The sequence below is a fragment of the Peromyscus californicus genome, unplaced genomic scaffold, assembly GCF_007827085.1.
Source record: "Peromyscus californicus insignis strain IS unplaced genomic scaffold, ASM782708v3 Scaffold_16__1_contigs__length_79575227, whole genome shotgun sequence".
NCBI classification, from domain to species: Eukaryota; Metazoa; Chordata; class Mammalia; order Rodentia; family Cricetidae; genus Peromyscus; species Peromyscus californicus.
Genome location: NW_026294458.1, coordinates 70877101 through 70904710, shown reverse-complemented (window position 1 = coordinate 70904710; position 27610 = coordinate 70877101). Strand labels below are relative to the sequence as shown.

The window sequence follows — 27610 nt, the reverse complement described above, 5'->3', positions numbered from 1 at the left end:
TGTGACCGCTGATCCTAAGAAGGGTATGCGCCGGAAGCAGTGGTGACCATAAAGTGACCATCCCCTTCTGGCCTTAGCAGTTAAGCCATTCCTTGGGAACTTACGTCAGCGGTAGCCTGGGTTGGGTCATCTTGCCTCCCGACACACGTCAGGTGATAATCTGATTGACAGGAAGGGAGGCCTGCTGTCATTTCCCGTACACACCCCTGGTGTGAATTCATGTTGAAGGGACTCGCGCGGCCGTAATTGCTAGTGGAGTATACCCACTAAGTCACATTCTGTAAAATGCTTTTTGTAGCCACATAAGACCGTATTCATGGAAACCTCTGTCTTCTTGTTATGGGGAATTTTTTTAATGCTACTTATGTGGGATAAAGGACAAAATGAACCTTTTCAGAGGAAATTACTGTTGTTTGGGAACCCATGAAGGCATTTTCTGCCGTCTGCGTATTGTAATCCACATAACTCCAGAGGGGCCGAATTTGAAAGAAACCTGTGTGTGCAGGGGTGAGGTTAAAGCGAGGGAGATCAGCCGTGGCTATGGGAATAATTTGTAGGTTATTTCAGCCCCAGGGCTCAATTCAGGGCACACTCTTTGCAGAGCCTGTATGCAGAGCCTGTGTGCTGCTGATTCCACCCGGTTGCCCAGATTCCAGCACATCCGCCCTGGAGAAGAGATTCATGTTACTCACAGAAGTAGAAAGGGGGTTTTGTGTGCGGAGTGGGGGCAAGGGTGAGGGAGAATGTTGGAGCAGTTGATATAGAAGGAGTGTTATGCTGTCTGCGGAGTGTGGCTGCAGCTCCTGCCCTTAACTATGTTAATTAGAGCTCTCTCCTCCCACCCGATGTCAGAGACACCACCAGCCACTCACCAAGTCCAGTTTCCTCCCTGGCTTTCAGTCATGGATTCCTAGAGGATGCCACAGTTCCAGACAACCCAGCCACTCACAGGAAACATCCCAACATGGGGTTCCCTGTACCAAATGCCTAGGGAGCATAGCTACCAGACAGGACAAGAGAGGTGGCTGCTTGACTGAGCAGAAAGTCGTGTGCAGTTGGGCATGTAGAGGAGGGAAGAAGGAAAGATGGACCTGAGCAGAAGAGTACCTTTTCTGGCTGTGTTTTTCTCTCCTTTTGAAGACTATTTTCACGAGGCTACTTTATGCATATTTTTAAACACTCATAAAAAGAAATGGTACTCTGTGCTTATTAAAAGGAGGCTTGGAAAAAACAAGAACAATTAAAAAAAAAAACCAACATCTGCACCATTCTCTTGAGGCACAGATTAAATGTTGATTAGTCTGGTCGAGTGTCCAGCAGACAGTAAAGTCTCAGTCGCCATCATGAACATTTCGATTTTAGTAAGAAACGGAAAGAAGGAAGTGGTCTGTGCTTTTCCTAACCATTGTATTATAGACCTTGAATGTGGCTTCACTGTGAATAAGGAGAGGTTTTGAGTTTCACCAGTCTCTGGGGATCCTATCGCCAGGTGTCCAACATTAGGAAGGTCACGAAGGTCACAGGCAAATGCCCAGGAGTAGAGTAGCAGGCTGGGGGAAAATGCAGCGAGTGGACTCTGGAAAAGACCGAAGAGGGGATTTAGCATCCCAGCACCTGTACTGAAGTCAGCTTTCCTCCCTCTGGGCATCCTGTCTGAAAGGGAGGGCCACTTCTCCTCTTTGGGCTGTCTGTCCAAGGCTCTTGAGCCATACCCCTGTCATTTGTAGATTTGGTCCGGGCCTTGTGCCTCATGTGGTCAGCCCTGTGCACCCAGCCCTGGGGGTTTCCTCCCCCACAACATTGTGTCTTTAAATCACACCGTCAACTCCTTCTGAGTTTGGGGTACCTTAACACCCCCCACCTCCAGCATCCACTCTTACCCCGTAAAGACTTCCCCATTTATTTGGTAGACTTTCCCCCAAAACCCAAACACAGAACTTGAATTTCTTTGAAATATCTTTGTCTTTGTGGGGTTTTGCCCTTGAAGTGATTTCACTGATATCATGGTGGATCCTTATGTCACTTTCCTTGGTTGTCTAGGTAGGACAACCTACATCTCAGGTCTTTCTTTTCTTTGGCAATTCATGTGTTGACCTGATCTGTAACAAAGTCTGGTTTTCCCAACGCGGTGGATCGTATCCCTGCTCTCACGCTGTACTGTAGAAATTTTTTCATAGTCAACTTCAACTCCTGCTAGGAGGTGAAGGGAGCGTGGATGTGTGCAAACAGGGTTGAGCTGGAGTGTGCACTGCAGTTATTGACAGCCCGCTCTTGTGTTAAGGAAGCTGATTTCAGGAGAGCAGGAGTTAACAGACATAGCAAGGACACTGATGCATTCAGGAGGGCCTGCCTCTGACCCAGGGGCTTCCACTAGACACAGTTACTTTGGGGGCCAGTCTTAGCCTGAGGTTTTGCAGGGAGCCATACATATTCCAGCCACAGCAGGGACACTAAGACCCTCAAGGGAACCACTTTAAAGTATGGGGCCTCCTGAGGTATAGGGCTGGGGCAGAACCCCGCTGCTCCTGATGGAGGGTATGGTGTTACAGTGCAAAGTGATATGCAGGGCCAGAAATTAGTGTCTTGGCATACCCTTCTGTTAATGTGTCAGAGGTTTCCCTGTGTTAAAAGTACAGTACAGACAATTGGCAGTCTGCTTTCCATTGCCATAAAAAAGACCCAACACAGGCTACTTCTGAAAGAGAAAGGGGGAGGGTTGTTTAAGTCTACCCCAAGCTAGTTCAGTGGTTTGGACTTCTGACAAGGGCGCACACCTCTTTCCCCGTCTCCTTTCTTTCCACCTCCCTGCTCCTCTTTCCGCTGTAACAGGCACTGATGTTGGTTTCCTCTGGCTTTTCTGAGGATGCTGTAGGTTTAAGGGAAGCTTCCGAGTCTGTGTTCTTGCCTCTCTGTTCTCTGACTTTCCCGACAGAGGCTTGCATCCCGTACCTGGTGATCACACTCTGCTCCTACTTAATCACGAGACACCTTAACCTGCCCGGCCATCATCTGCGCGTGCTCAGTTACTCTCACAGCCTGGACAGACGCCAGTCCTTCTGCGGAGGGACCTCAGTGGACAGTGTTTGCAGGCATTTTCTCAGGGGTCTGCTCAACTTTACCAGTGATGTGTCCTGTGCTTCTAATTCACGGGGCTGGTATCTTCGCAGCCAGCAGCTCTTGCTTCTCTGGTGCCTAAGCTTCCTGGGCTCAACTCCCCGCTTCTATAAAAATGACCTTCAATTGGAGACAGGAAGAGAGTGAGTGTGTGTGCTCAGTTGTCTGACCTCCAGTGTGGGAGTAGTCTCCACGTTAAGTTCTCGTTACCGATAGTAGACATGTACACTAAATTTGGATTAATAAAACTCTCCGATATGATGAATGCAACCAAGAGGAGCAGACCTTTGAAGTCACACAGTACTCTCATCTCATGTAGCCTCTTAAGAGATGGACTCTTCCATTCCTTCTCTTTTGTTCTTTGAAAATTGAAAATTAGAAGTTTAATGTTTTGTAGAATGATTCTTGAGTTTTTCTCAACTCAGCTTCCTCCAAGTCTCAGTTCCTCAGGCCTGGCGCTTGTTCTCCAGGATTTCTCCAGCTTGAAATGAGCCTGCCTTTCTTTCCTGCCGCTCACGTAAACCATTGATTATCTGAAATCACCGAGGGTCCTCCATGCACTGGGTAATTGACGCTGGATCTATTTAAATACATAATGAAGCCCCGAGCCTCATCACATCTCCGCACACAGAGGGGCTCTTATGCAAATACATTTTTTTTCCTGATTATCTGTTGGCAAGACCTTCTCTTTTTCCTCCTCACTGAACTTCATATAGTATTTATAGCATCCCCAGAAGGCAGAGGAAGAATCACAAAACCATTCTCTCTACCTGTCCACTGCCATTTGTGTGATGGATGGGGATGACTAGTGAGGGTGGGCCAGGGCATATGGGTGGGTGTGGGCGGCCTCTTCTTCTGCCTTTGTGGCCGCTGGCCTCTGACGATGAGCACTTTCTTTGATTATATCCCTGACTACATTTGCCTGCCGTGAGGAGGTGGTACAGGTTAATGGGTTGAGCAGCTTTTTCCAAGTGTCGAGAGTTTAGTCTGGGGAGAGGCCTTCCTGGGCCCCACGGCATTAAGTGAGCAGTCTGCTGAGGTCACGTCAGAACTCAGGAGCCTATGAACTGATGGACTGTTTCAGGACTTTTCTCCACAGAAGTGAGCACACAGGTTTCCCACCCTCATCAGCACAGGGCTCCCTCCTGCCGCTGCCAAAGGACCGACTTGGCTCCAAAGCTCATTTAGTGAATTGTTTTGCTCAGGAATAGATTTGGTTTAATGGTTGAGAATGGCAGGGAGGGACTGCTGTGTTATTTAGACAGGACAGCAGGAGCGAGAATTCTCACTGATGGAAATGCCTTCAGCCACTGACAGGCTTCTAGAGTTAGATGGCTGAGACACGCTTGGTGGTTACAGGGGCTGATGGCTACATTTTTCATAAAGCTGTCATCACATGTTTCTCCAGCTCTGGAGGACTGGCATTTCCCTCTCTCCTTGTTGTCTTTCATTGGCCTGGAGCTCTCTGATTAGGATAGGCTAGCCTGGCCATCAGTCTCGGATTCTCCTGTGTCCCTCTCTCAGCCCTGGGATTACGAGTGTGCCCCTTTCACACTCAGCTTTTTCAGTGGGTGCTAGGACTCAAACTCAGACCCTCATGCTGTGTGCAAGCACTTGGCCAGCCAGCTGTGCCCATCCCTAGCTCCCTTTTCATCTCTAAAGTATTCTTTTCCTTTTGGTTATCATATAATACTCATAAAATGACTCCATCTGAAACCATGGATGTGGGTGCCCAGTCCAATAGCATCACACGCATTCACATTGCTGTACCATGTTGCTTTTGTCGGTTTCCAGAACAATTTCTCCTCTTGGCTACACTAGAATTCTGTACCTATCATATAACTTTCCATTGGTCCCAGCTCCCAGATCCATCTCAGCCTGTGGCAGTCACCATCTGCTGGCCTTTAGAAGAAGTAAGTTCCAAGACCGATGATGTTTAGTTTAGTGTCTTAGTGTCTTATTGCTGTGAAGAGACACCATGACCACGGCAACTCTTATTAAGAAAACATTTAAATGGCGTGGCTCACTTACAGTTTCAGAGGTTCGGTCCATTGTCATCATGGTGTGGAGCATGGTGGCGTGCAGGCAGACATGGTGTTGGAGGAGTAGCTGAGAGTCCTACATCTTGCAGGCAACAGGAAGTCAACTAAGACACTGGGCAGTATCCTGAGCATAGGAAACCTCAAAGCCAAAACCACAGTGACACACTTCGTCCAACAAGGCCATACCCACTCCAACAATGCCAGAACCTCCTACTATTGCCACCCCCTGTGAGATTTTGGGGACAATTACGAACTACCATATTTAGTTTCAATTGACATCAGCTCCATTTATTTGTTTGTTTGTGTGCTGAGAATCAAATCCAGAGCCTTGGGAGTGCTGGGTAAATACTATTAAGGTAAAACCCAGTCTCCTTCCTCCCCACTTCTTGGAAGAGAGAAGGGACAGCCTTGCCCTTGGCTGAGTTGGGCTGAGGTCCTCATAGGAGGGAAGCACAAGTGATTCCCCGTCTCTTTAACGCCGTTCCTGGGAGTTCTGACGCCCTCTACTGGCCGCCTCCAGGACTGCACACATGTGGTGCACAAACATACTTACAGGCAAAACACATATATAAAATAAAAATAAATTGTTTAAAAAATGCTTCTGTGTGTGTGTGTGTGTGTGTGTGTGTGTGTGTGTGTGTGTGTGTGTTCTGGTACATTAACTTTGCTGGACATCTGAGCATATTTAGTTAGTTCTATACCATGAGTTCATGTAGAGGGCCACAAGGCGTTCATATATCCATCTTCAATCAGTTGTACTTCACTGCTTTTGGAAGCATTTATCCTCCTTCTGAGTGGACAGAAACTGCCTCGGGCTTCAAGTTGCTCTAAGCATTTGCCAACACTGGAGTTACTGTTTTATTTTATTTTTTTCCAGAAAAATAATCCTTATTATTACTTTTCCATGTAAGTTGGTTCTTTTTCTAGCAAAAGTAAATATGTACCCAGGCTGGGTGGCTCACACTCAGGAGGCTGAGGATAAAAGATCAAGAGTTTGGGCCATCTAGGCCGTCCAAACCTCTCTCTAAGACTCAGGTAAACAAGTAAAAACCAGGAAAAATAACCCAGCCAATGAAACAGCCTCCCCTGAGAGGTCTAGGGGTCAGACACCACATCACCCTGGCTGCAAGGCTTGGTGGTCTCATTGTTTGTGGGAGGAGCTTGAACTCTATGTTTTTTTAAGGGGGAAGTTGTAAGATAAGGACTTGGAAAAGGAATACTTTGAAAGTGGATTTGCATGTTCGTATGCAGTCACATACACACAGGCAACTCCTTCCGGATTTTTCCACCCTCTGAGTTTACCTGTGGCTTTAATGTCTTTACCTCATCTCCTCCTCCTCCTCAGTCCACACCAATCAATCCCATTTGCTTGCCAGTCTGCTTCTGTTCCATTATGAGCCTGGCTAGATGACTGCATCCTTATCCACCGACAATGTGTCTCTCTCTGTAAACACGGCAGCTGTCAGGTCTTTTAATTTTGTGAGCTAGTTTTCTTGCAAGACAACATTTTTAATATTGGATGCCATTTCTTTGGACGAATACAAAACTCCCAGATTCAGAATGACTACTGATAGCTTCAGTGGTCCTTAGACTAAAATTTCCATTCTTAGCTACTAAGGAACAATATGCTGGGGTTGGGCGGGGGGGTCCTGTTACAAGATTTTTGTGTTGGTCCTGTTAAAAGAATTTTGTTTGTAAGCCAACCCACTAGTGAGGTAGAAATGGAGATTAGTGCCTCAGAGGGAAAAATGATGACAGCAGCCACTGTAGTGCTATAAGAAATGGCTGAGTCAATCATTTCTTCGGCTGAGCTAACGCCTTCGCCTATACTGAATTCTTTGGGCTTATGGGAGCACCTAGAAAAATCTAGCATCTCTACATTTACAAATATTTCCTGCTTGATCTTCTAGTTAAAAAAAAATAGTGTTTTTATTCTTTGAGGGTTTTTGTTTTTTGGGTTTTTTTTTTTTTTTTTGGTTTTTCGAGACAGGGTTTCTCTGTGTAGTTTTGGTGCCTGTCCCGGAACTCACTTTGTAGACCAGGCTGGCCTCAAACTCACAGAGATCCTCCTGGCTCTGCCTCCCGAGTGCTGGGATTAAAGGCATGCACCACCACCGCCCTACCTCCTTGAGAATTTTATATAAACTATTTTGATTATATTTTCCCCTTTGCCAATTCCTTCCAGATCTTCCCCCATCTCCCTCCTCATCCATCCCCCTCTCTGTCTTTCCCCTCCTCCCCTTGCTCTTCCTGTCCTTCTCAATATTTATTTATTTAATTGCTTTTTTTTTTTTTCAAGACAGGGTTTCTCTGTGTCACCCTGGCTATCCTCTATAGAATTTGCTCTGTAGACCAGCCTGTCCTCGAACTCACGGAGATCTGCCTGTTTCTGCCTCCTGAGTGCTGGGATTAAAGGCGTGCGCCACCACCGCCAGCCTCTCTGGATCTTTTAACCCAGTTTGTGTTGGAGACCACTCCTTGGTGTGGAGCCTGCCTACCCTGGAGATTGTCTGACGCACCAGGCGTCACACCATTAAAGCAAACTGACTCCCCTTCTCCCAGCAGCAACCAAACGACACTAGCTCTTCAGCTAACCGTGGGACTTGTGCCCACCCCCCCCCCCCCTCCTCCGTGTTGGGGTTTGATCGGGCTTGAGCTTGTGGAGATCTTGTGAGTTTTTAATGATTTTGCATATAATAATTTTGCATGAGTTTTTGCCCCCAAACTTAGTCCCTTTTGCCTTCCAGAGCATCTTCGTCTTATACTACCCCCAAGTGGAGGGTACCTGTCCTTTGGTGTGTATCACATAGCATCATCTTAGTGCTCTTCTTAAACAAGCTCTTGGTAGTTTGTGGCTGGCTGCTGGGCTCTTGCTACTCATGGATGTATTCCCGGAGTTCCCTAAGGCGGTATCGATCCTGGTTGCCTTGAAACTCTTCCCCCAACCCTGGTTTTGATATAGCTGCTTAAAACTGGGATAAGTTCTTTAGAAGTATCATTTAAGCAAGAGAATTTCTTAGGTACGTTGGGTAACATGCGGCTTCTTTGAGGGTACCACTTGAGGGGTTGGGGGTGGGGCTGGCCTTCTTTTGTGGATTTCTAGAAGGGGTCAGTCAAGGTACTCTGTGTGTGTGTGTGTGTGTGTGTGTGTGTGTGTGTGTGTGTGTGTGTGTGTGTGCGCGCGCAGACCTGACATCTTGCCTCAGAGACACCGCCTCCCTGAACACACACTGTTAGTCTCTGTCATCTTCTAAAAAGTGGCTCTTTCTCCCTGTACTCTCCTCGTATAGACCACCAGCCAGACCGAGCTGGAAAACTGGATCACCGCCATCCACTCTGCCTGCGCAGCTGCCGTCGCCAGGCACCACCACAAGGAAGACACGCTCCGCCTCCTCAAGTCAGAGATCAAGAAGCTGGAGCAGAAGATCGACATGGATGAGAAGATGAAGAAGATGGGTGAGATGCAGCTGTCCTCGGTCACCGACTCGAAGAAGAAGAAGACCATATTAGACCAGGTGACTGTTCCTCCGGGCTCGGAGCCGGTGGATGGGTTAGGTCTTTTCTGCTCTTCCGCTGTCTCGGAATCTTGGAAGATCTTCCTTCACTATGGCAGCAGCCTGTCACCCAGACTGTTCAACTCTTTGTTGTGACTGTCAGCTTCCTCGTCCTTTGTTCAGAGTTGATTGTTATGAGCTAAAGGGAACAGTACGACATTGAAGGGAAGGCAGAAATCAGAGAGAGGAGCCTTCCAGCTCCAACTAATCCTTGTGATTCTAGGGGAATCTGTGTATATGAAAATCTATGATTTTTTTCCCCCCACCTTATCATGGAGTTAGGCTATGAGGAGAATTCATTCTTGATTCCTCAATAAACTTAGATTAGAATTCCTAAATTTAAAAATAAGTGTTTCAGAAAGTCCATACAGCTGTCCCTCACTATCCATTGTGAATTGGTTTCAAGACCCCTGCAGAACCCCAAATCTGGGTATGCCCCAGTCCCTGACATAAAATGGCGTAGCATATGTCCATAACCTACACACATCCTCTCATGTATTTTCATTCATCCCTAGATCATGTATGATACCGAATAGATATAAATGTTATATAAATAATTGTGCAATAGTGTTTAAGAAATAATGACAAGAAGAAAGCTTGTCCACAGTCACTACAGCTACAGGGTGCACGGGGCCCCTTTGCTCTGTTCTTTGTGTTATTGGCCACTGTAGTTTTTAAATTCAGGCAAATTCACATAACAAAAACCCACGTAAAGGGAACAGCAGTTTAGCCGCAGTCAATATGATGCAATGGTAGGTGGGCACTTTCTTCATCTCCTTCTGATAGGAACCCAGCTCCTGTCAAGTGTTTGGGCCTCTCTGTCCCTGCATCCTGTCTTGGATGGTTTGTCTCTTTGGGATGCTCCACAGGGATGCCATTGCTTAGTGTGTGACCCTTGTGCCTGCCCCCTTCACGTCACATAGCTTTTTGGAGCTGGATTTGCAGCAGAGCTTACACCTCAGGCCTGTCACCTCTTCGGGGGCCATTCCTTCTCCCATGGCACACACACACAGCACTGTTGATCCATCATCTCTCCTTTGATGGACGTTTGAGCTATGAGCAGCTTCTTGGCCACTTTGAACACTGCTGTCATGAGCATGTGTCTTCACATTGATTTTAATCGAGATTAAAAAGGGAGATGTCACCAGGGACCTCTCCCTCGGCTTTCACTTTGTCTTTTTTAAAGATTTAATTTTATGTATGTAGGTGTCACCTGGTGTGTATCTGCACATCATGTCCGTTCATGATGCCCACAGAAGCCAGAAGAGGGCATCGGCACCACTGGAAATGAAGTTATAGACAGTCATGAGGTGCTGTGTGGGTGCTGGGAACAGAATCCAGGTCTTCTATAAGAGCAGCCAATACTCTCAATGGCTGGGCCATCTCTCTAGTCCCATGAGCTTTCACTTTGTGCCAGGGCATTATTCCTGAACGTACTCTCTCTCCTGTGATCTTATTCGAATGTCACATCAGTAGTCAGAAGATATTTTGCCACTGTGAGTGACAAGGACATGTGTGGACACTCGCTTTGGGTGGGACTCTGTATCCCAGTACCTGGATCTCCACCGTTGACAGTTTCTTACTTCCAACCATTTCTTTATACCACCCACTTTTACCAAGGCTTTTGGTTTATTTGCTTTTGACCTGTAATTGGCCTTACTTTTTTTTTCTTCTCTTTCTTTCTTTTTTTTTTGAGACAGGGTTTCTCTGTGTAACAGCCCTGGCTATCCTGGAACTCACTTTTGTAGCCCAGGCTGGCCTCGAACTCACAGAGATCCGCCTGCCTCTGCCTCCTGAGTGCTGGGATTAACGGCATAATGTCACCACCACCTGGCGGCCTTACCTTTCTTAGTAAAAGTCCTCTCTTAGTTGACATGGGAGTTCCTTAGTACTGGAGATCCCTACATTTTAACTCTTTCTGTCTTAGGTTTGTGGTCAGAACTGACATACCAATCCTGCTCCCCCACCTCACAAAAGTCCCTGTGAAATCTGTGCTAGGAGAGCACTAATCTAACAATGTGCTTTATGTTTATGATGCTGAGTTTATGGTTATAGCTCTTTGCAAAGAAGAAAAGATGCCCCCGAGGAGACCTAGGGGCCCTGTTGTTTACCCTCAAGAATTGTAATTAGTACCTTAGCAACAGTTCTGTAAGATTTTTGTAGGAAAAGGTGGCTAACATTTGTTTTCGCCTTTTCTGACCTTTCTCTCTCTGTGTTCCCCCCCCCCCCCCCCCCCCCCCCCCCCCCCCCCCCCCCCCCCCCCCCCCCCGCTACTGTAGATCTTTGTTTGGGAGCAGAATCTCGAACAGTTCCAGATGGACCTGTTCCGTTTCCGCTGTTACTTAGCCAGCCTCCAGGGCGGGGAGCTGCCCAACCCCAAAAGGCTGCTCGCTTTTGCCAGCCGGCCGACGAAAGTAGCAATGGGCCGCCTTGGGATCTTTTCAGTATCGTCTTTTCATGCCCTGGTGAGTAGAAGCAGATGAATTTTGGAAAAATACTCATCTTGGTGCTTACTCCTGAACAGGCCTTGACAGAAGTGTCTCCACTGGTTGCTTACTTTGCTGCCCTGTACAGATTTCCAAACTGTCTTCATTTGACAGTTTATGCAAAATAGCCTTTGGATCTGTGTGGAAATGTGATTCAACCTCTCTGGATAGGGTTGAAACTATGGTACCAAGGAAATGAAGAAGGCACCATCTCTCCAGCCCCTTCTACCACCCCAGTCTACCCCGTCCCCATGGTGTTGGGAGTGGAACCCAGGACCTCACACATGCTAAACACTCTACCATTGAGCTACATCTCAGCCCCATAAAGGTTTTGTCTTGAGATATGTTCACTGCAGTGTTTGTGGATAGATGGTATTTCTAGGCAGTTTTGGCATTTGAAACCATAAAGTAAGTAACCTTATGTAAATGGTAAATGGAGGGCTTTCTATCACACATATAGGTCTGTTCTCTGTCATGCATAGATGTATCCTCCCCCTGATCCCACACACCATACATTAAACACCGATCTTTGTGGATTGGAGGTCTCACTTTACTTTATCATAGTTTGATGGCTGTAAATACATGATGTGTAGAGGAAGGCCATGTTTCCATGGCACATAGCTGGACACCTACCCTAAGAAGGGAGTTTTTGTCTGCCTCCTGGAGCAGCAGAGTGTGTGGTTGTGCTGTGTGTTTGCAATCTGTAATCCTGAGGACTTGCTAAATTACGGACTGCTTTATGTACTTTGGGCCCATTTCTGCCAAAAGGAGGAAATCAGTGTACAAGCAACATGTTTTAGCTTATCCATGTCAATACCTTCAGAACTATACCACGCCCATAACACATTTGCTGTGTAATTAGATGTTAAGTAAGTGTCAGGGTCCTGAGCTGCCTTGGGAAGTGTGAGCTGAGTGTTGGTTGTGCCCTGCACTGAATTCTGAGGTATAATTCAGTCTGGGGCATTTGTGTTCTTTTTAAATAGATTAGCATCATCATTCAGATAACTAGGGGGAGATTTGCATTTTGAAAGAGGGTCTTACTCCAATTTCTAGAGTTTGTTAAAACTGTCTTGTTCTGCTAATTACAGCTCTGCCCCTGGCTTGTTTGCCTACCTCTCTACATGGCTTTTACAGTTTTGGTTTTCCCTGTAAGTAATAGCTGGGCAAGTGAGAACTAAGTTGTGAACCCAGTTTTTTATTTATGGCATGATCTGGGTCTGTTACTTTGAGAGCTGAGCACTAGTTTTTAAACTTAGCCTAATCTTTATTCCGTGTGGGGGAAAATGAGATAAAAGATTTCCCTTCACTTCTGTCAGAATGCCCTAATCAAGAGTGTTTATTTATTTATTTCTATTAACAAGCAGGCTCGTCTCAGTGAGACACCACCTGTCCATCTCTAGCATCCATATCCCTCTCCCCATTACTGTCACGTGAAGAAATCCAGTTTGCCTCCCACCTCAAACTTGGATGCTTTGATTATTTTCTCATAAGCCACTGAAGCTTATGTTCCTGAAACAGACAAGGAAAAACCATCAAGCTGCTTGTCTGTGATTGATCTACGGGCCCCCCCAAGTTCCCCTCTCTTAATGTCTGTGATGTCCGCACTCTTTTCATTTGGTGGCAGGTGAGTTAAATCTGCCCTGTCGGAGAAGAGGTTGAGTTGGTAATTCTCGGGGATTTTTGCTGTTATTTGGAAGAATAGTGTTTCATTCCGTGAGTCCGCCTCTCTTCCTTTGCTCGGTTTCCTGCTAGCTGCTTCAGTAGTACAAATCATGGTGTCCGTGCATCCTTGCCAATCTGTGCAGGAATGCTTTTATTTTAGACAGAACAAGTTAGGATACTCTACTGGGTATCTGGTTCTGTTTTCTGCATCAGCTTCTTCAGAACATCCCAAGCAGAATTTTAATCTGATTTATTGGATACCTTGGCTCCCCCCCCCCCCCATCTCTCCTTGTCATTTGACCCTAAGGTCCCCTCCTCTCAATGGGAGTTGAAGCATTCTTCAATTCCTCCTTTGTCTAGGACATTTGCCCCCTCCTTTTCAGTGGGGGGTGGATGGAAGGAGGAGGTGCCAGGGTACCAGGGCCAGGGGAGGGCTTTGAGCTACAATGGGAGCCCCATTCACTGGGAGATCGTGGTCATGCCCAGTGATTTGCCTTCATTAACTGGAGGGTCCGTGCTGTACTCTTTGAAGAAAGGTTGTCATTGTTCTTGGTTTGCACAGATGAGCTGACTGATAAAGTCGTCAGGTGCCCGCCACAGAGGAGCCATTGTGTTGTCCGATCATTGAGAACCCCAGGAGCTCTTGTCCGGCAGCTCTTCTGCCAGCCTGGTTTCTGTACCCCTCTGGTCATTATTGTCTGGCGTGGGGGGGGGGAGGGGGAGGGTTACCCTTATGGCCCACAAGGCCTGAGCACTTGAGAAATAACCGCTAGAGTCTCTGAAGCTGCCTAAGTCAGTCTCTGGGAGTGTTTGTGTACACCGGTTTCTCTTCCCTGCGCGTTTCTTCTCCCCCCGAGCTTCTAAATGCAAGTGCTGCTTTTTAAGTTGTTGCTTGCTGCACCATTTAATTTTAAATGTTTTATTTATTTATTTGATTGACAAATACATACACACCCCTGGCGTGTGTCCAGTTGCTAGCCTTGTGATGTGGATTGTAAGAGCAAAGAATGCAGAGAGGGCTGTCCTCGAGACGGGAAGGAGGACACACGCAGTTAGTGGAACACGGTGAGAGCCGACAGTGAGGCATGCTGGGAAGGAAAGGAGCAGGCTAACACAAGCCTGCTGTGACTGTCATTCCTCAGCATCCTCAAAGGAGTGACATTAGGACCCTCTGGGATACCAAAGGGGGTGGTCACGTGTCTCACATGATGTGGCATCCTCCCATGCACTTTAAACCATGTCTAGATTACTTACAGTGCTCAATGCAATGCTAATGGTATGCACATACTTATACTATATTGTTTATTGAATATCAATGAGGAAAATGTCTGCACATGCTCAATACATATGGAACTGTTTTTTTTTCTGAATAATTTTGGTCTGACATTGCCCGAACCCATGGATATGGGGTGCTGACTCCTCTTGGCTACCTGTGTGTGGCACGGGGGCAGACAGACAGACTTCGTACTTACAAAGTAGATCTTGCTGTTTGTAAATGGGCTGGGACCAAACAGCTGATCTGGTTTGGAGTTTAAAGTGTAACACCATTTCTTCTCTGTTTACACAGCCATGGTAGCATACATGTGTCAGCGTGTTCTGATTTAATCATTTCACAAGCTTTGCTCACCTTCAGCTTAGAAAGTAGAGACCAGAACATGCTTTATGATACCTTCTACTTGTGGGTTTCCCCCTAAAGTGCCTCAAGAATGAGTGTAGGTTAAAGTCCTTCTCATAAAGTTTCCCCTGGGAGTCTTGCTCCCACTTTTCAATGTTCTGATCTTTGTTCCTTAAGTGCTTAGCCGAGACAAGGCAAGACCATTCAGCTCCTGCACCCTTCCGTTTTCATCTGAGTCCAGAACCCTTCTCCCTAATGCCCTGGCTGTGAAGCTGTTCTGGCTCCAGTTCTGAGTGCACGTGGGGGTCCTTGCCCGTCTACTCCCTAAGCTGCTTCTGGGTTGGTACCGTCAGTACTGAAGACTCAGGAAAATGTCTTGTGGCCAGTGTGCTGAGGGCTGGGAGGCCCCCTGTGTTACTCAACACCATTTCATCCCTGAGGCTGCTACCACTGGGCATCTGTCATGTTGGGAGTTGCCCCTGTGGGAGTCTATGACAAGTAGGTTCTAAGACATTCCCCTCCAGCAGCAAAGAGCAGGTGTGTGTGTGTGGGGGGGGGGGGTCGTTTCCAGTCTGACTCACTGAGCCTCTTGCTTTTGAAAGGAGATCTTGTGGGTGGCCTGTTGAGCTCACCTGGCAGAAAAGCCCTGAAGTTCCTGGGACATTGCTTACAACCTGTAGGGTAAAGTCCAAGCTTGCACGCTCTAAGGACTCTTTAGGGTCCTCAGAGATCCCCACTTCTGCCACTGTCACAGTGGCAGCTTCAAATGTGGGTATCCTGTTCTGAAATTGTTCTTTGATTGGATGGTGCCTTGGAGGCATCTCAGTAGAGTATAGCTTTAAAAAGAAATGCAAGTGTAATTTCCTTTTCACCTAAACACAACACATATAAGTTAACTGTGTTTTACTCTCTGTGTGTGTGTGTGTGTGTGTGTGTGTGTGTGTGTGTGTGTAGAGGCAAGAAAATGCATGTATACATGATGAGAGAAAACCCTCTCCATTCATCAGTACCTTTGTTAGGCTTGGATGTAGTGGTAGAGTGCTTGGATGTAGTGGTAGAGTGCTTGTCCAGCATGTATCAGGTCTCAGGTTCATTCCCCAACACAATGAAACGAGAGAGAGAGAGAGAGAGAGAGAGAGAGAGAGAGAGAGAGAGAGAGAGAGAGAGAGAGAGAGAGAGAGAGAGAGAGAAGCTTGTGGGTCTGGGTTTGTACCCAGTGGTCCAGTCTGGCCTGGTGGTTGCTTCCCTCTCCTTGGTCTTCCATCCTGGAAAAGCCTGATGCTTTAGGCTATGCTGTCGTCCTGCTCATCACTAGGGATGAGCTGTACCAAAGAGAAGAGGAAGCCCCCTCCTCTGACAACGTTTCCTAGAAGCCGTCCCATTAACAGAGATGGTCCCCAGCCCATGCTCTGCTACAAGGAAAAGAAGCCAACTTTGACTTCTTGGCCAAGTGCCCAGCTACATTAGGAATTTTCTAGTGGAGACCATGGATCCTGGGGCAGCGATTACTTGCCTCTCGAAGAGGGTGATTTCAAATAGTCTGAGAGATTGAAGAGATCCCAACAGACAGAAGAGATGAGTTAGTTTAGATTTAATGTAGAAGCACAGGAGCCAGAAATCTGCTGGATTTGACTGACCCTTGGTATCATTTTTAATTAAAATGCAGAAACTGCTCTGTAGCATTTAGAAAGCATCTCCGGAAATGTGTGTGGTTCTATGCTTTCGGTTTGGTAGGTCAAGCAGACTGGAGAGAACAACTAACTCTTAGCAACATGATGTAGTTTGTTGCCCTTTTATTTATTTTTATTGATTTCCATTTTGCATCAGTGAAGGTTCCCAGAATCTCCATGTGTGAGAGTCATAGATGAATGCTTTGAGCACTGGGTCAGTAGTATGCTAGGGTTTCTTGAAGGGTAGGACTGTGCGGCAACCCAAGGCACCCATGTCAGTCTTGCTAGACCTCTCCTGTAGCTTCTTCTGTCTTAACCGACCCCAGGTGGCAGCTCGCACGGGTGAGATTGGAGTGAGAAGACGAACTCAGGCCATGTCCAGGTCTGCAAGCAAGCGAAGGAGCAGGTTTTCTTCTCTCTGGGGCCTGGACACTACCTCCAAAAAGAAGCAGGGACGCCCAACCATCAACCAGGTAGGTCCCAGCGTCAACACAAAGGACCTACAGATATTGCTGATGTGTGCGTGTGTTTCTCTTTATTGACACTTTAAATCAACTTGACGCGAAGTTAGTTGTGCTAGACACTTTTTAATAAGTAATTTATACCCCAAACATTGAGCTCTGCTATTAATCTGTCACCACCATCCGTCTCCCACCTGCACTCTACCCAAACTCTGGTTAATTACAGACCTACTAAAAAAAAGTGCAGAATTCGTGTAAGTTCTCAGAAGAGAGCAGCGGCCACAGGAAGCCAAGGGAGCGTTAGCTGTGCTCTTCTTAAGCCGTCTCAGGTGCCGGATCACAGGCAGCCTCCAGGGAAATGTGTTCATTTCTTTGCCCCTGAGATTTGGAAGGTGGCCTTAAATGGGCAGGTCCTCGGTCTAAGGGAACGAGGACCCAGGAGTGTGGGAGTGGCCACCACGGCTGCTTCTGCTCAGGTCCAAGGCTGGCAGAGGATCTTGTGACTTTCTTGCTAAGGCTTCTCTCCTGCTAGTGTTACTTCCAGAAGACTCCACTGTCCATTCTTGTCATCTGTCTCCACCGACACTGAGAAGTGAACAGCCTCAAACTATTCGTCTAGACTTTAGAAACCATAAGACAGGAGTGATTTTACTCTTTTTGGAGGGAGTATTCATTTTATGGGCTACTGTGGCTGGACAGTTAAGCACTGAGCATTTGAGGGGTTATGTATGACCAGATCATCCATGTGATGCCCTTGAACAAAGCTGACTTGATCACCACCTCCCCTTACCATTCGCTCTGAGAGCTGCAGCCACCAGTTTCCATAGGGATAAAGTTTTAGAAGGGTGGTCCTGAAGGCTGCTCTCCTGAATTCCCTAGTTGACCAACACACTCCCCTTTGAAACATGGCATTTCCTGTCTTGGTAGAACCCGGAAGAGATGAGTTAAGCGTGTGATGAGAGAGTGTGGGACTGAACAGCCTTATTTATCTTCTAATCTCAGGGAGGGTAGGATGTAGAGTTTATTATCGTGGACTTGGCACAATCGAGACTCAGTGGTTCTCCATCCTCCCTGCAGAAGGAGGCCATTAACATCAGCGTCTCACCTGCTGGGGGGAGTGCTCTTGCAAGTTGGACTTATGTTCTATTAAAACTCTTGGTTTGCCGGGCGGTGGTGGCGCACGCCTTTAATCCCAGCACTCGGGAGGCAGAGGCAGGCGGATCTCTGTGAGTTCGAGGCCAGCCTGGTCTACAGCGCGAGATCCAGGAAAGGCGCAAAGCTACACAGAAAAACCCTGTCTCGAAAAACAAAAAAAAAAAACAAAAAAAAAAAAAAAAAAAAAAAAAAAAAACTCTTGGTTTATATGGCTACACCTTTTGGGTTAGACTGTTGCCTACTGAAATGTGTGACTGAATTTCAATAAATGCAAGCAAACATCTTCACAATATGTTGTTAAATCATTCTTGTAATTCCTAAAGTAAATTAAAAAAAAATCTTACTTGGCCATAAATATTGTAATAGAAATAGGATCGCTAATTCAGGACTCTAAAATAGACAAAAATTCTCTGTTCCTATGGCCTCATTTACACTGGATTAAAAAAAAATTATCGGCCGGGTGGTGGTGGCGCACGCCTTTAATTCCAGCACTCGGGAGGTAGAGCCAGGCGGATCTCTGTGAGTTCGAGGACAGCCTGGGCTACAGAGTGAGATCCAGGGCAGGCACCAAAAACTACACAGAGAAACCTTGTCTTGAAAAACCAAAAAAAAAAAAAAAAAAAAAAAAATCAACTTTATCCTGGTGGCACATGCTCATTTAATAGCCTGCATATAGAATTTTTTTGTGTCTATATTTGGGTATCAATCATTTCCATTTTATCTTTAAGTTACACAATTTATCAAACTTCAAAAATAGGCAGTTTTCTGGTTTTTAAATAAAAAAACCCCCTTTCTACCTTTTATATTAAACACAAAAGGTATAAATAGATTAGTTCTGCAGAAAGATGTGACTTTGAAAGGCAGTGCAATTATGGGTACATAGCTGCCTAGGTCTGTGAGGTGACGTCTTCGTGAATGGGTCTCTGTCACGGCCTTTGCGAATTTTCTTTTAAACTTAGATGAAGTTAATAAACATTGTCCACATTCTAAAAACAAACCATTTCTGTATGTTTGAACTATGAAAGGTGTGGGAAGTTTGGTCTCTTGGGACCTGATTCTTGTGGCTTTCCACTTTAAGTTGTGACATTCTTTGGGAAACAGGAGGGCCTGAATCCTGCTGTGATGTTTTCCCAAAGCCTTGTGCATTTCCAGCCTATCTGATGCTTCATTTTGCCCAGATTTCTTTTTTTAAGAGGACACTTTCCTACCTGCAGGTATTTGGAGAGGGAACCGATGCTGTAAAGAAATCGTTAGAGGGGATATTTGATGACACTGTTCCAGATGGCAAGGTAAAAATAAACGAAAATAAACACGTGTTCCTTCTGGAGGCACACAAGCGCATTAGCATGTGCACAATGCTGGGGTTGGGGGGATGCTAAAACCGAGTACACTCAGTATGAAAAACTGACTGATGTGATCAGGCTTTTAAAAAATTATGTAATAGGTTACCGTGAGGTGGAAAAATCATTTTCTGTTTAAATCTGGCTGCTAATAAGAACAATTCCCTGCTGACATAACATTTTCCATACTTATCATTTGATGTGTAAGATTCCACCTAGACTGTGAGAGAAGATTTGAGTTCTGAGTTAGCTGAGCACTTTTTGTCATTGCTGATTTCTTTTTATGTACAACTTTTATTCCCAAGAGGTGAGATCTTAGTGTCCCCACTCTGCCCACACATGCTATTTTGTTCCCATTAGTTTCAAAGAAGTGTTCTCATAGTATGTTCTTTTTAATGTGTTTGCCTCCCAAGTCAAATATTCAATTTGAGATTCACAGATGTGATTCAGCCTTGTGCTTGAATTTAATAGGGGCTTTCAGACTGCTAGGATCGAAACCCATAAGGATACCGATCCGCTCACAGCCACTTTTTGTAGCCCCTCTTAAAACAAAAATCCCCTTTTCAGGACCCCAGTTCCACTTTCCCTTGGGGTTCTAGTGTTGACAACACAATGTTGCTATCATTTCCTGGTTCCCATCCCCAGCATCGGTTCGACAGAATTCAGCTTTTGTTTGCTATGCAACCAAGTGCTATTAGTCAGCGGTGTCTAAGCCCCAGTGTTCTAGAAGGATCTGATCCTCAGAAGCGAGAGTACAGTGTGGAGTTCTTGCTTTTGGAGGGACCCGGAGAAGAGTGGTCACAGGAAAAGCCTTTCTGTATTTAAACTTCCCGGATGTGTCATCCTGGGTTTAGAGGTGGTTAGCTTAGGGACTGCACTCCCACGCCACCCTCTTGGAATAATTGCTCATGGTGAAATTAAATTGCTGCACCTAGATACGATCCACGCATAGTCTTTAATATTTACTTTGTCATATCCGAAGCTGGCTGGTTCTGCGTACATTATGCATTTTAAATGAAGTCATGCCCTTTCTTGCACGTAGGGTATAGGAATGCCAAAACTTTTGAGTTCCCTTGTACATCTGTGTTTTCCCTTTTTCCAGGCTAACTTTGTACAATTCCACTTCCTGGCATTTAGCCTCATCTCAAAGAACAGTTTAGATGCAAATCTGGGCTTGCTCCCGTGCTAAGGGGCACGTATTTAATGTGACCTGTGGGAGCAGCCTGGGAAGATTCCAATTGTGGGTAATGGGGTGTAGGCAAGTGATTGCCTTTTGGCAATTCTTTCCCTGGGGTCCAACTTATCTGTGGAAGGAGCAGTGTTCAGAAGCAGGGTTGAGTCTCTTTTACAACTGGGTTTCTCTTACTGGCCCTTCCAAGGCCTTTCCTCATCCCTGAACTCCATTACTTCCGTTAATGGAAGTCATTTTACGACCTCCCGGAGTTTGTGGAGAAATTTGTTTCTTCTTGTATGTTGCTACTATTAGCTTTGTTCTTGGGAGTCTGTAGATGCATATTTACATCTTGTTATCAAACCCTAATAACGGCATATTACTCGAGCATCCAGTATGTTCACAGTAGGAAGATCTAACACTCTCTTTCCTTGCCTGTTTGACTGGGTTCCTAACGCATCAGCCATCCACGGGGTACTTTCTGCTCTAGCTATTCTGCTTGCTTAGGTGCAGCCCAGCTGCATCTGTACACATCCTTCCCCACGTTCACTAGTGTGCCACTGTCCCACCCTTTGTGGAAGAAACAGTGCACTGAACTGAATGAGTGATTTGTTTTTTGCTTTCTTCCAAATTTTGCTATCTCCTTATCCGTGCCATGCCCACATAATGGCAATAGGCCAGGTGGGGAAGGGTGCCCCATGCCCACAGTCAACGGCTGCCTGCTCCTCCCCTCATAAAGCTCCTTTCTCAGTAGTCCCTGTCCCTCCGAGAGCTTCCTCCCAGCACTGCCTCTCCCCCCAACCCCCACTGCTGCTTCTCTGGGTGTAGATTTCTGGGGTCTGACATTGCCAGGTAAGGTCTGCTGCAACCCTGCTCACCGTATTTCTTACCACAGAGGGACAAGGAAGTGGTCCTACCCAGTGTCCACCAGCACAATCCTGACTGTGACATCTGGGTCCATGAATATTTCACTCCATCCTGGTTCTGTCTGCCCAATGATCAGCCAGCCTTGACGGTTGTGCGGCCTGGGGACACTGCGAGGGACACCTTGGAGCTCATTTGCAAGGTATGTCGCTGCCGTTCAGGTTGTTTTCCAGGGAAGAGCGGAACTGGCTGGAGACCTCGTGTGCACAGTCTAAGGGAGGAGGCGCCGGGTACACCTGGCACATGCAGGCAGCCCTGCATTCCTTTGTGACGCTGTGCACCATATGTGAGCAGTGTCTGTGTGAGGAACAGGAAGCTCTCCGGGAGGGTTTTGTCTCCATGTACAAGTTTCATAGGTTTGCAATGAGTATACTACTTCTACCCACATACAGTATAGAAAACCTGAGCTGAAGATAGAATGCAAAACTAACTACTGTGGACATTTTGTTGGTTGCCTATTTTACACACACACACACACACACACACACACACACACACACACACACACATGTATTTAATGGTGTCATACTATGGGTGCCATTTTGCAACCTGATGTTTGAATAGTAATCGATTCACCAGTGACATCTTTAAGTTAGAGAAAATCTAAAGTGAGTAAAAGTTTGACATGATGGGAAGTTCCTTTCTGTGAACATAGAATTAGCCTGTATTTTTTTTTTTAGTGGAAAGTGATTGATTTCATTCTTTTGCCTTATGATGTGGAAATGTCTTGTTTCAAGGTGAGATTCCTTTCCTAGCTGCGTGCCCTTGAGTGACAGCAGGAAGAAGGCAGTCACCCATGCACGCTGGTTTTCACTTTTCCATACGTGATGGCATCAGTGGTCTTAGTTGACCACATGGGGTCTGAAAAGGAGACGTCACTGTTTTGGTTTGCAGGTAGAGGAAGTGAGGTTCTGAAAGCCTCAGACACTTTCCTCACATCCCCGTCCCAAGGAGAGGAGAATCAGCAAAGTGAGCAAAGGAAAGAACCGAGTCCAGTTCTTGCTGGCTGCTCCCAACCTGGGTGTGTCTAGTTGTGGCAGGTGGACCCTCACAGAAACTCTCAGAACCTCAGTCTGTAGGAAGGACAGTCCACAGAGCTCAGAAGAACCTAGACTATATTCTTAGGGGAGTGAGATGATACTCCATGAGGCTCCAAAAGTGGAAATCATTTGTATCCTAATTTTATTCTAGAACCATTTGGATGGATAAAAATGACATTTTAAAAGCCCTGTTCTTTCAACATATGATTTGTAAATATTGAATAATTTTACTCCCCCACCAAGTATGTTGTAATTACACTATCAGAAATTTATACATGCTTTTTAAAAAAATTACTAATACCTAAAAAAAAGTCTCTTCATATGAATTGGGGGGGGAGGGAGAATGAAATAATCCAGCTCAAATATGGCTTTGAAATAGCCTTATATGGAGAAAAGTAGATCAACCTATTGTTTCAGGACAAAGCTAACCTTGGCCCCCACATAGGCATTAAAAATAAATACTAGCCCCTGACACACCTCGATTATTTCCTGATCATGAGCTCTAGGTTTTTAATATAATGGCATCTCTGTTCATAACTTTTCATTTTAATTACTTGTCAAAGTTGGTCTGCTGAGGATTTCTGCATTCTTTTATTTATAGCTAAGCACTGTTCTTTAGAGAACCATTAATATTCTGCAGAGCTGTGGGAGTTGTTCTCAGTTGGAGCTGTTGGAAGTAGAACTCTGGCCTTTTTGCATGAGCCAAATCCTGGAAGGTGTTTCCAGGGAGTAGCATGGCCATGGAGTATCCTTAAGGAATTGAAAATTAAGCCATAGTTTCATGGTCACCATGTTTTTGTGAGGAATTAATCTGTGGGAGGTGTACAATGAGTTGGTTGGACCAGTTTTAGGTTCTTTGTAAGCATTTAGCCTTTCTAGAAACTAGGAGACTAAAAAGGGATGTTGTCTCTGCCATATAGAGACCACCACTAAATAATGCTGTTGTGCTGTTCCTTTATGTCTTGGTTACTTGCTGAGTTTCTGTGGGCATTCTCAAGGTACAAGTCCCTCCCTGTGACAATAATAGATCGTCCTGCCCAAGGTTCCCTGGGTTGCCATTTCCCTCCAAAACATAGAACTAAGACAACGTAGAACAAACTTACATCTCATATGAGTTTAAAACTAGCAAACTTGCATGGGGGACTTCAAGAAACCGATGGTCTCCAGAAAAGGGTCTTTGTGGGATAAAGTATTTAGTGTGCTCAGACCTAGATGTCTTCTTGACTTCAGTAATTAGTGGAGCAATTTTATTCTTAAGGCTGGAAAGGGAAGAGAGGGCTGCCATGTGTTGTCACATGATCCAGTGGTGAGTGGGTTTTGGTTTCTGGAGAAGGGAGGGAAAACAGAGATGTAAGAATGAGAGTCTTTTAGTTCATCATTGTCGTTGGTGATGGATGCTGTCCCTCAAATCTAATCAATTCTCTCTTCTGTCTTTTGCATTGGCCCATTTTCTTTCCTGTTCTCTGATCCACATCATTTCACATCTAGTTTCCATCTGCCCTCCGATCACCAGTCAAGTCCTGGTATAGTAAATGTTTCAAGATACACATTTCAAGTCATAGATACTGAAATGATTGTTAGATGGAGCCCGTAACCTTGTCATCCTATAGGGTTTTTTTTTAAAAAAATATATTCAGATTATTGGAATTATAAAAAATTGCAAAAAATGATCCATTCTTTCATAGTTACTCATATTGTTCATGTGTGACCATGGTGTCAATTTTACTACATGCTTGTACTGAATATCTTTATATGTGTATGTATGTACCTGTTCATTGTGTGTAAGTGTGGGCGCAAGGACAATCGTGGGTGCCATCTGCAGGAACACAAACCACCTCCAATTGGGTTTCCAGTTGGCCTGGACCTTGCCAAGTAAACTAGACAGGCTGGCCAGCTAGCCCCAGGGATCACCCTGTCCCCTTCCCAAACACTGGGATCATGGTGACAGTTTGAGATGGTTCCTGAAGAAGAACTCAGGTCCTTGTGCTCACAAGGCAAGCGCTTTGCCAACTCAGGTGTTTCCCCAATCCAGTTCTTAAGTATTTTAATGGCTCAAACTATTTATTTAAAATATTTACATCATTACTTAATCCTTTGAAATAATTAGAGTAAAATCTGAATCTTAAAAAAATCATGCTAACTAAACTAAAACTTGCCCAGTTGTAATATTTATTTTATGGCACAATTTACAGCTAGCTTCCTTGCCTTAAAACAGATACAATGCTAAGTGATTTGAGTAAATGTACGCAGGAAAACAAATTTGTACTACTTAATTTTTTCCCTAACGGAATTCCTCTTGCAAGTAAATGTTCTCTTGAGTGTTTTACAAAGTCAAAACCAGCCAGATGCTCAACAGCCACCCATCAGTATTCTCTAACATTTGGAGTTCTTCTTGCATGAACAAGTGTTACGAACACAGTTGATACTTTGACTGGCTTTGATATTGAAGCTCATAATGAGAATCCGAGGATTTAATTTAGCTTCCTTTAAAAAAAATATTTATTTTTACTTTATGTGCCTCGGTGTTTTGCCTGCATGTATGTCTGTGTGAGGATGCTGGATCCCCTGGAACTGGAGTTACAGACAGTTGTCAGCTGCTATGTGGTTGCTGGGAGTTGAACCAGGGTCCTCTGGAAAAGCAGCCAGGGCTCTTAACCTCGGAGCCATCTCTCCAGCCCTTAATTAGCTTCTCAGGACTGTGTTTCATTTTAGATTGGCCATGCTATGTGGGCTCATGATTCTGAAACTTTCACCAAAATAGGAGGACCCATAGGAGTACTCATCTTCCACGTCCTGACTTTAGAATAACTATTTACCAACCATAAAGGCCTTTAGATTTCTTATTAAGCCTACGTAAGTATTATTTATTTTGAGCCAGGCTGGTCTCAACCTTGACACCTTTCTGCCTTAACCTCCAGGGTGCAGGGATTGTAGGCACGTGGCTAACACTCCAGCCCGCTGTCCTTTTCACAGTTTATTTTTTAAAGTTATCAGGACAATGAGTAATAGAAAAACATTTGGAAAAATATATGCAGCCCAAACCGTGTTCTCTGTACAGCACTAAACCCCACCTGCCGCTTGTCTGTCCTTCCCTGTGCCATGTCCAAATGTCAGCAGTGTGGTGTTTGGGGCGTGGTGGGGTCCCTGTCCTGTTTCATAGCCTGACAGCTGGCTATAGCTATGACAGCCTCTGAGGTTTGTCCCCAGTATCTCCTGGGTGAGGTTAGTACTGGCTGTGATGTCCAGACGGTGGAAGTGACAGTCTGGTTAGGACTGTCCACAAGTGTTTATTAATGGTGACAGTAGGTGTCCAAACGGCTCTGTTCCTGTTGTTGAGACCCCATGAAACTCTATCCTCCTTCCTTTCCACCTCAGTAGGGAGCAGATGGCAAAACAAGATGTTTCCTTGTAATTAAAGATTTTTGTGAGGACCTGGGACAGAGAGAAGCATCTCCAACCCTGACCCGGACATTACCCCCACTCCCGCCCCGCCCCAGCCAGGCACACAGGGGACTTTTCTTGTCCCGTCACCCTATTACTGTTTTCTTATTGTTTGTATCCCCCAAGCAGTGGGTAGCACTCTTAAAGGTTTCCCTGTTGCGTGTTCTCTCAGCTCGCCCACCCCCCTTCTTCACCTCTGACATGAGAGCCCTGGGCTGTCCCCTGGAGGCATCCTGTCTCAGAGATAAAGAAAGCCAGGTGCCCAGGGATGTATTCACTAACCGGTGTCTGTTCTGCCCTGTGGACTTCAGAGGTCACAGTCTGTGGGACTAAAACCCAGGCCGCGTTTCCCCAAGAACCAGCGATAGGAAAACGTCTTTATCTTTCTGTTGTGTGCTCCCAGGGAACTCATTTCCACTTTCTGGAACTGTGCTTTTGTGGTAATACCTGACTGTCCTCCGTGCATGTATTAAAGAACCACCACTCCTCGGTCTCCCATTTTCCGCATACAGATTCTCCAAACCCGAGCACACTCCGGAGGCCTGCAGCGGTCTGGGCTGGTGTCTGTCTGTACTGTTGCAGCTTCACGGAGTGCCCACCGGCACACTGCCCACAGTGCTGTCTGTGACTGAGTGGATGTTAACGGGATGATGACTGGAATGCTGTTAGTTTGGTCTCTGTGTTTATATTTATACTGGCAGTATAGAGTAGGAGTAGTTACCAATTAAAATGAATTTCACTTATTAAAAGGTCATTCTCAGCCGGCTGTAGTGGCGCATGCCTTTAATTCCAGCACTTGGGAGGCAGAGGCAGCCTGGTTTATAGAGTGAGTTCCAGGACAGCCAGGGCTACACAGAGAAACCCTGCATTGAGAGATATTTTAATCACTTACTTTATATAAAATTGAAATTTTGTTTTGAAAATTTGAGAAATTTACATAAATTTCAAATTTATGTAAAAGTAAGATCCACATAATAAATTCCCATGTACCCATTGCATAGAATATATAATGTTAAGTTTTACTGATTCCACCTCTAAGTGTGGATTACTTTGGAAACAAATTCTAAAAGCTTATCATTTACTTGATAGTATTTTAGGGTGTATTTTTAAGTGATAAGGGCACTTTACAATTAAAAGTACCCATTTAAATATTTCATTTATTGCAGTATAACTTCATGGTGTCTTGTAGCATTTGATGGTTTTGTTTGTTTGTTTGTTTTGTTTTTGTTTTTTTTCTAGACAGGATTTCTCTGTGTAGCCCTGGCTGTCCTGGAACTCACTCTGTAGAGCAGGCTAGCCTCGAACTCACAGAAATTTATCTGCCTCTGCCTCCTTCTTGAGTACTGGAATTAAAGGTGTGCACCACCACTGCCTGGCATCTTGTAACATTTGAAAAGCATTTTTTCCCCATATGCCTCCTTTTCTTGTACTGAGAAGTATTTATGAAACCATATTATGATGGTATCTTTTTATAATCAAAATTAATTCAAAAACGGCTTTTTAGATAGAGTAGATCCTTTGACCTATCCTAGACAAAGAAAAGGCTGGGAACGTTAATTCCCAAGTCATTTGATGTGCTTCCCAGGTTGGAGGCGCTTGCTCAGCCCCTGGGGGAGTCCCATTCTGGAATACATAAGTACGATCCCGTTCTGGAATATAGAAGTAAGACTGGAATTAAAGTGCTTTGCCTGCATGCTAACTTGCTTGCAGTGAGCTGCTAACACCTGTCCTGGGGGCCCCAAATTTCCTGGAGCACAGCCTTTTTCTCATTGTGAATGCTTCCTCCCCCTCTCTTGTTACTGTGTGTGTGTGTGTGTGTGTGTGTGTGTGTGTGTGTGTGTGTGTAGTTATATTCAAGGACTTCTTTAATGTAACATAGATTTTGTTGGAAAAACCAGTGTTACAGAGCACAATTAATCAAATACATGGAAAAGA

At 45.4% G+C, this 27610-nt stretch overlaps 1 protein-coding gene across 7 annotated transcripts in view; it reads left to right on the top strand.

Moving 5' to 3' along the window:
• Tiam1 (TIAM Rac1 associated GEF 1) overlaps positions 1-27610 on the top strand; it is a 385599-nt gene that overhangs the window by 283549 nt on the left and 74440 nt on the right. For all 7 annotated transcript variants that reach the window (XM_052741102.1, XM_052741097.1, XM_052741100.1 and 4 more), the window contains 5 exons: positions 8447-8671; positions 10990-11175; positions 16470-16616; positions 18974-19048; positions 21166-21336. In XM_052741102.1, coding sequence (XP_052597062.1) covers positions 8447-8671; positions 10990-11175; positions 16470-16616; positions 18974-19048; positions 21166-21336 — 804 coding nt within the window. The remainder of the gene's footprint in view (positions 1-8446; positions 8672-10989; positions 11176-16469; positions 16617-18973; positions 19049-21165; positions 21337-27610) is intronic.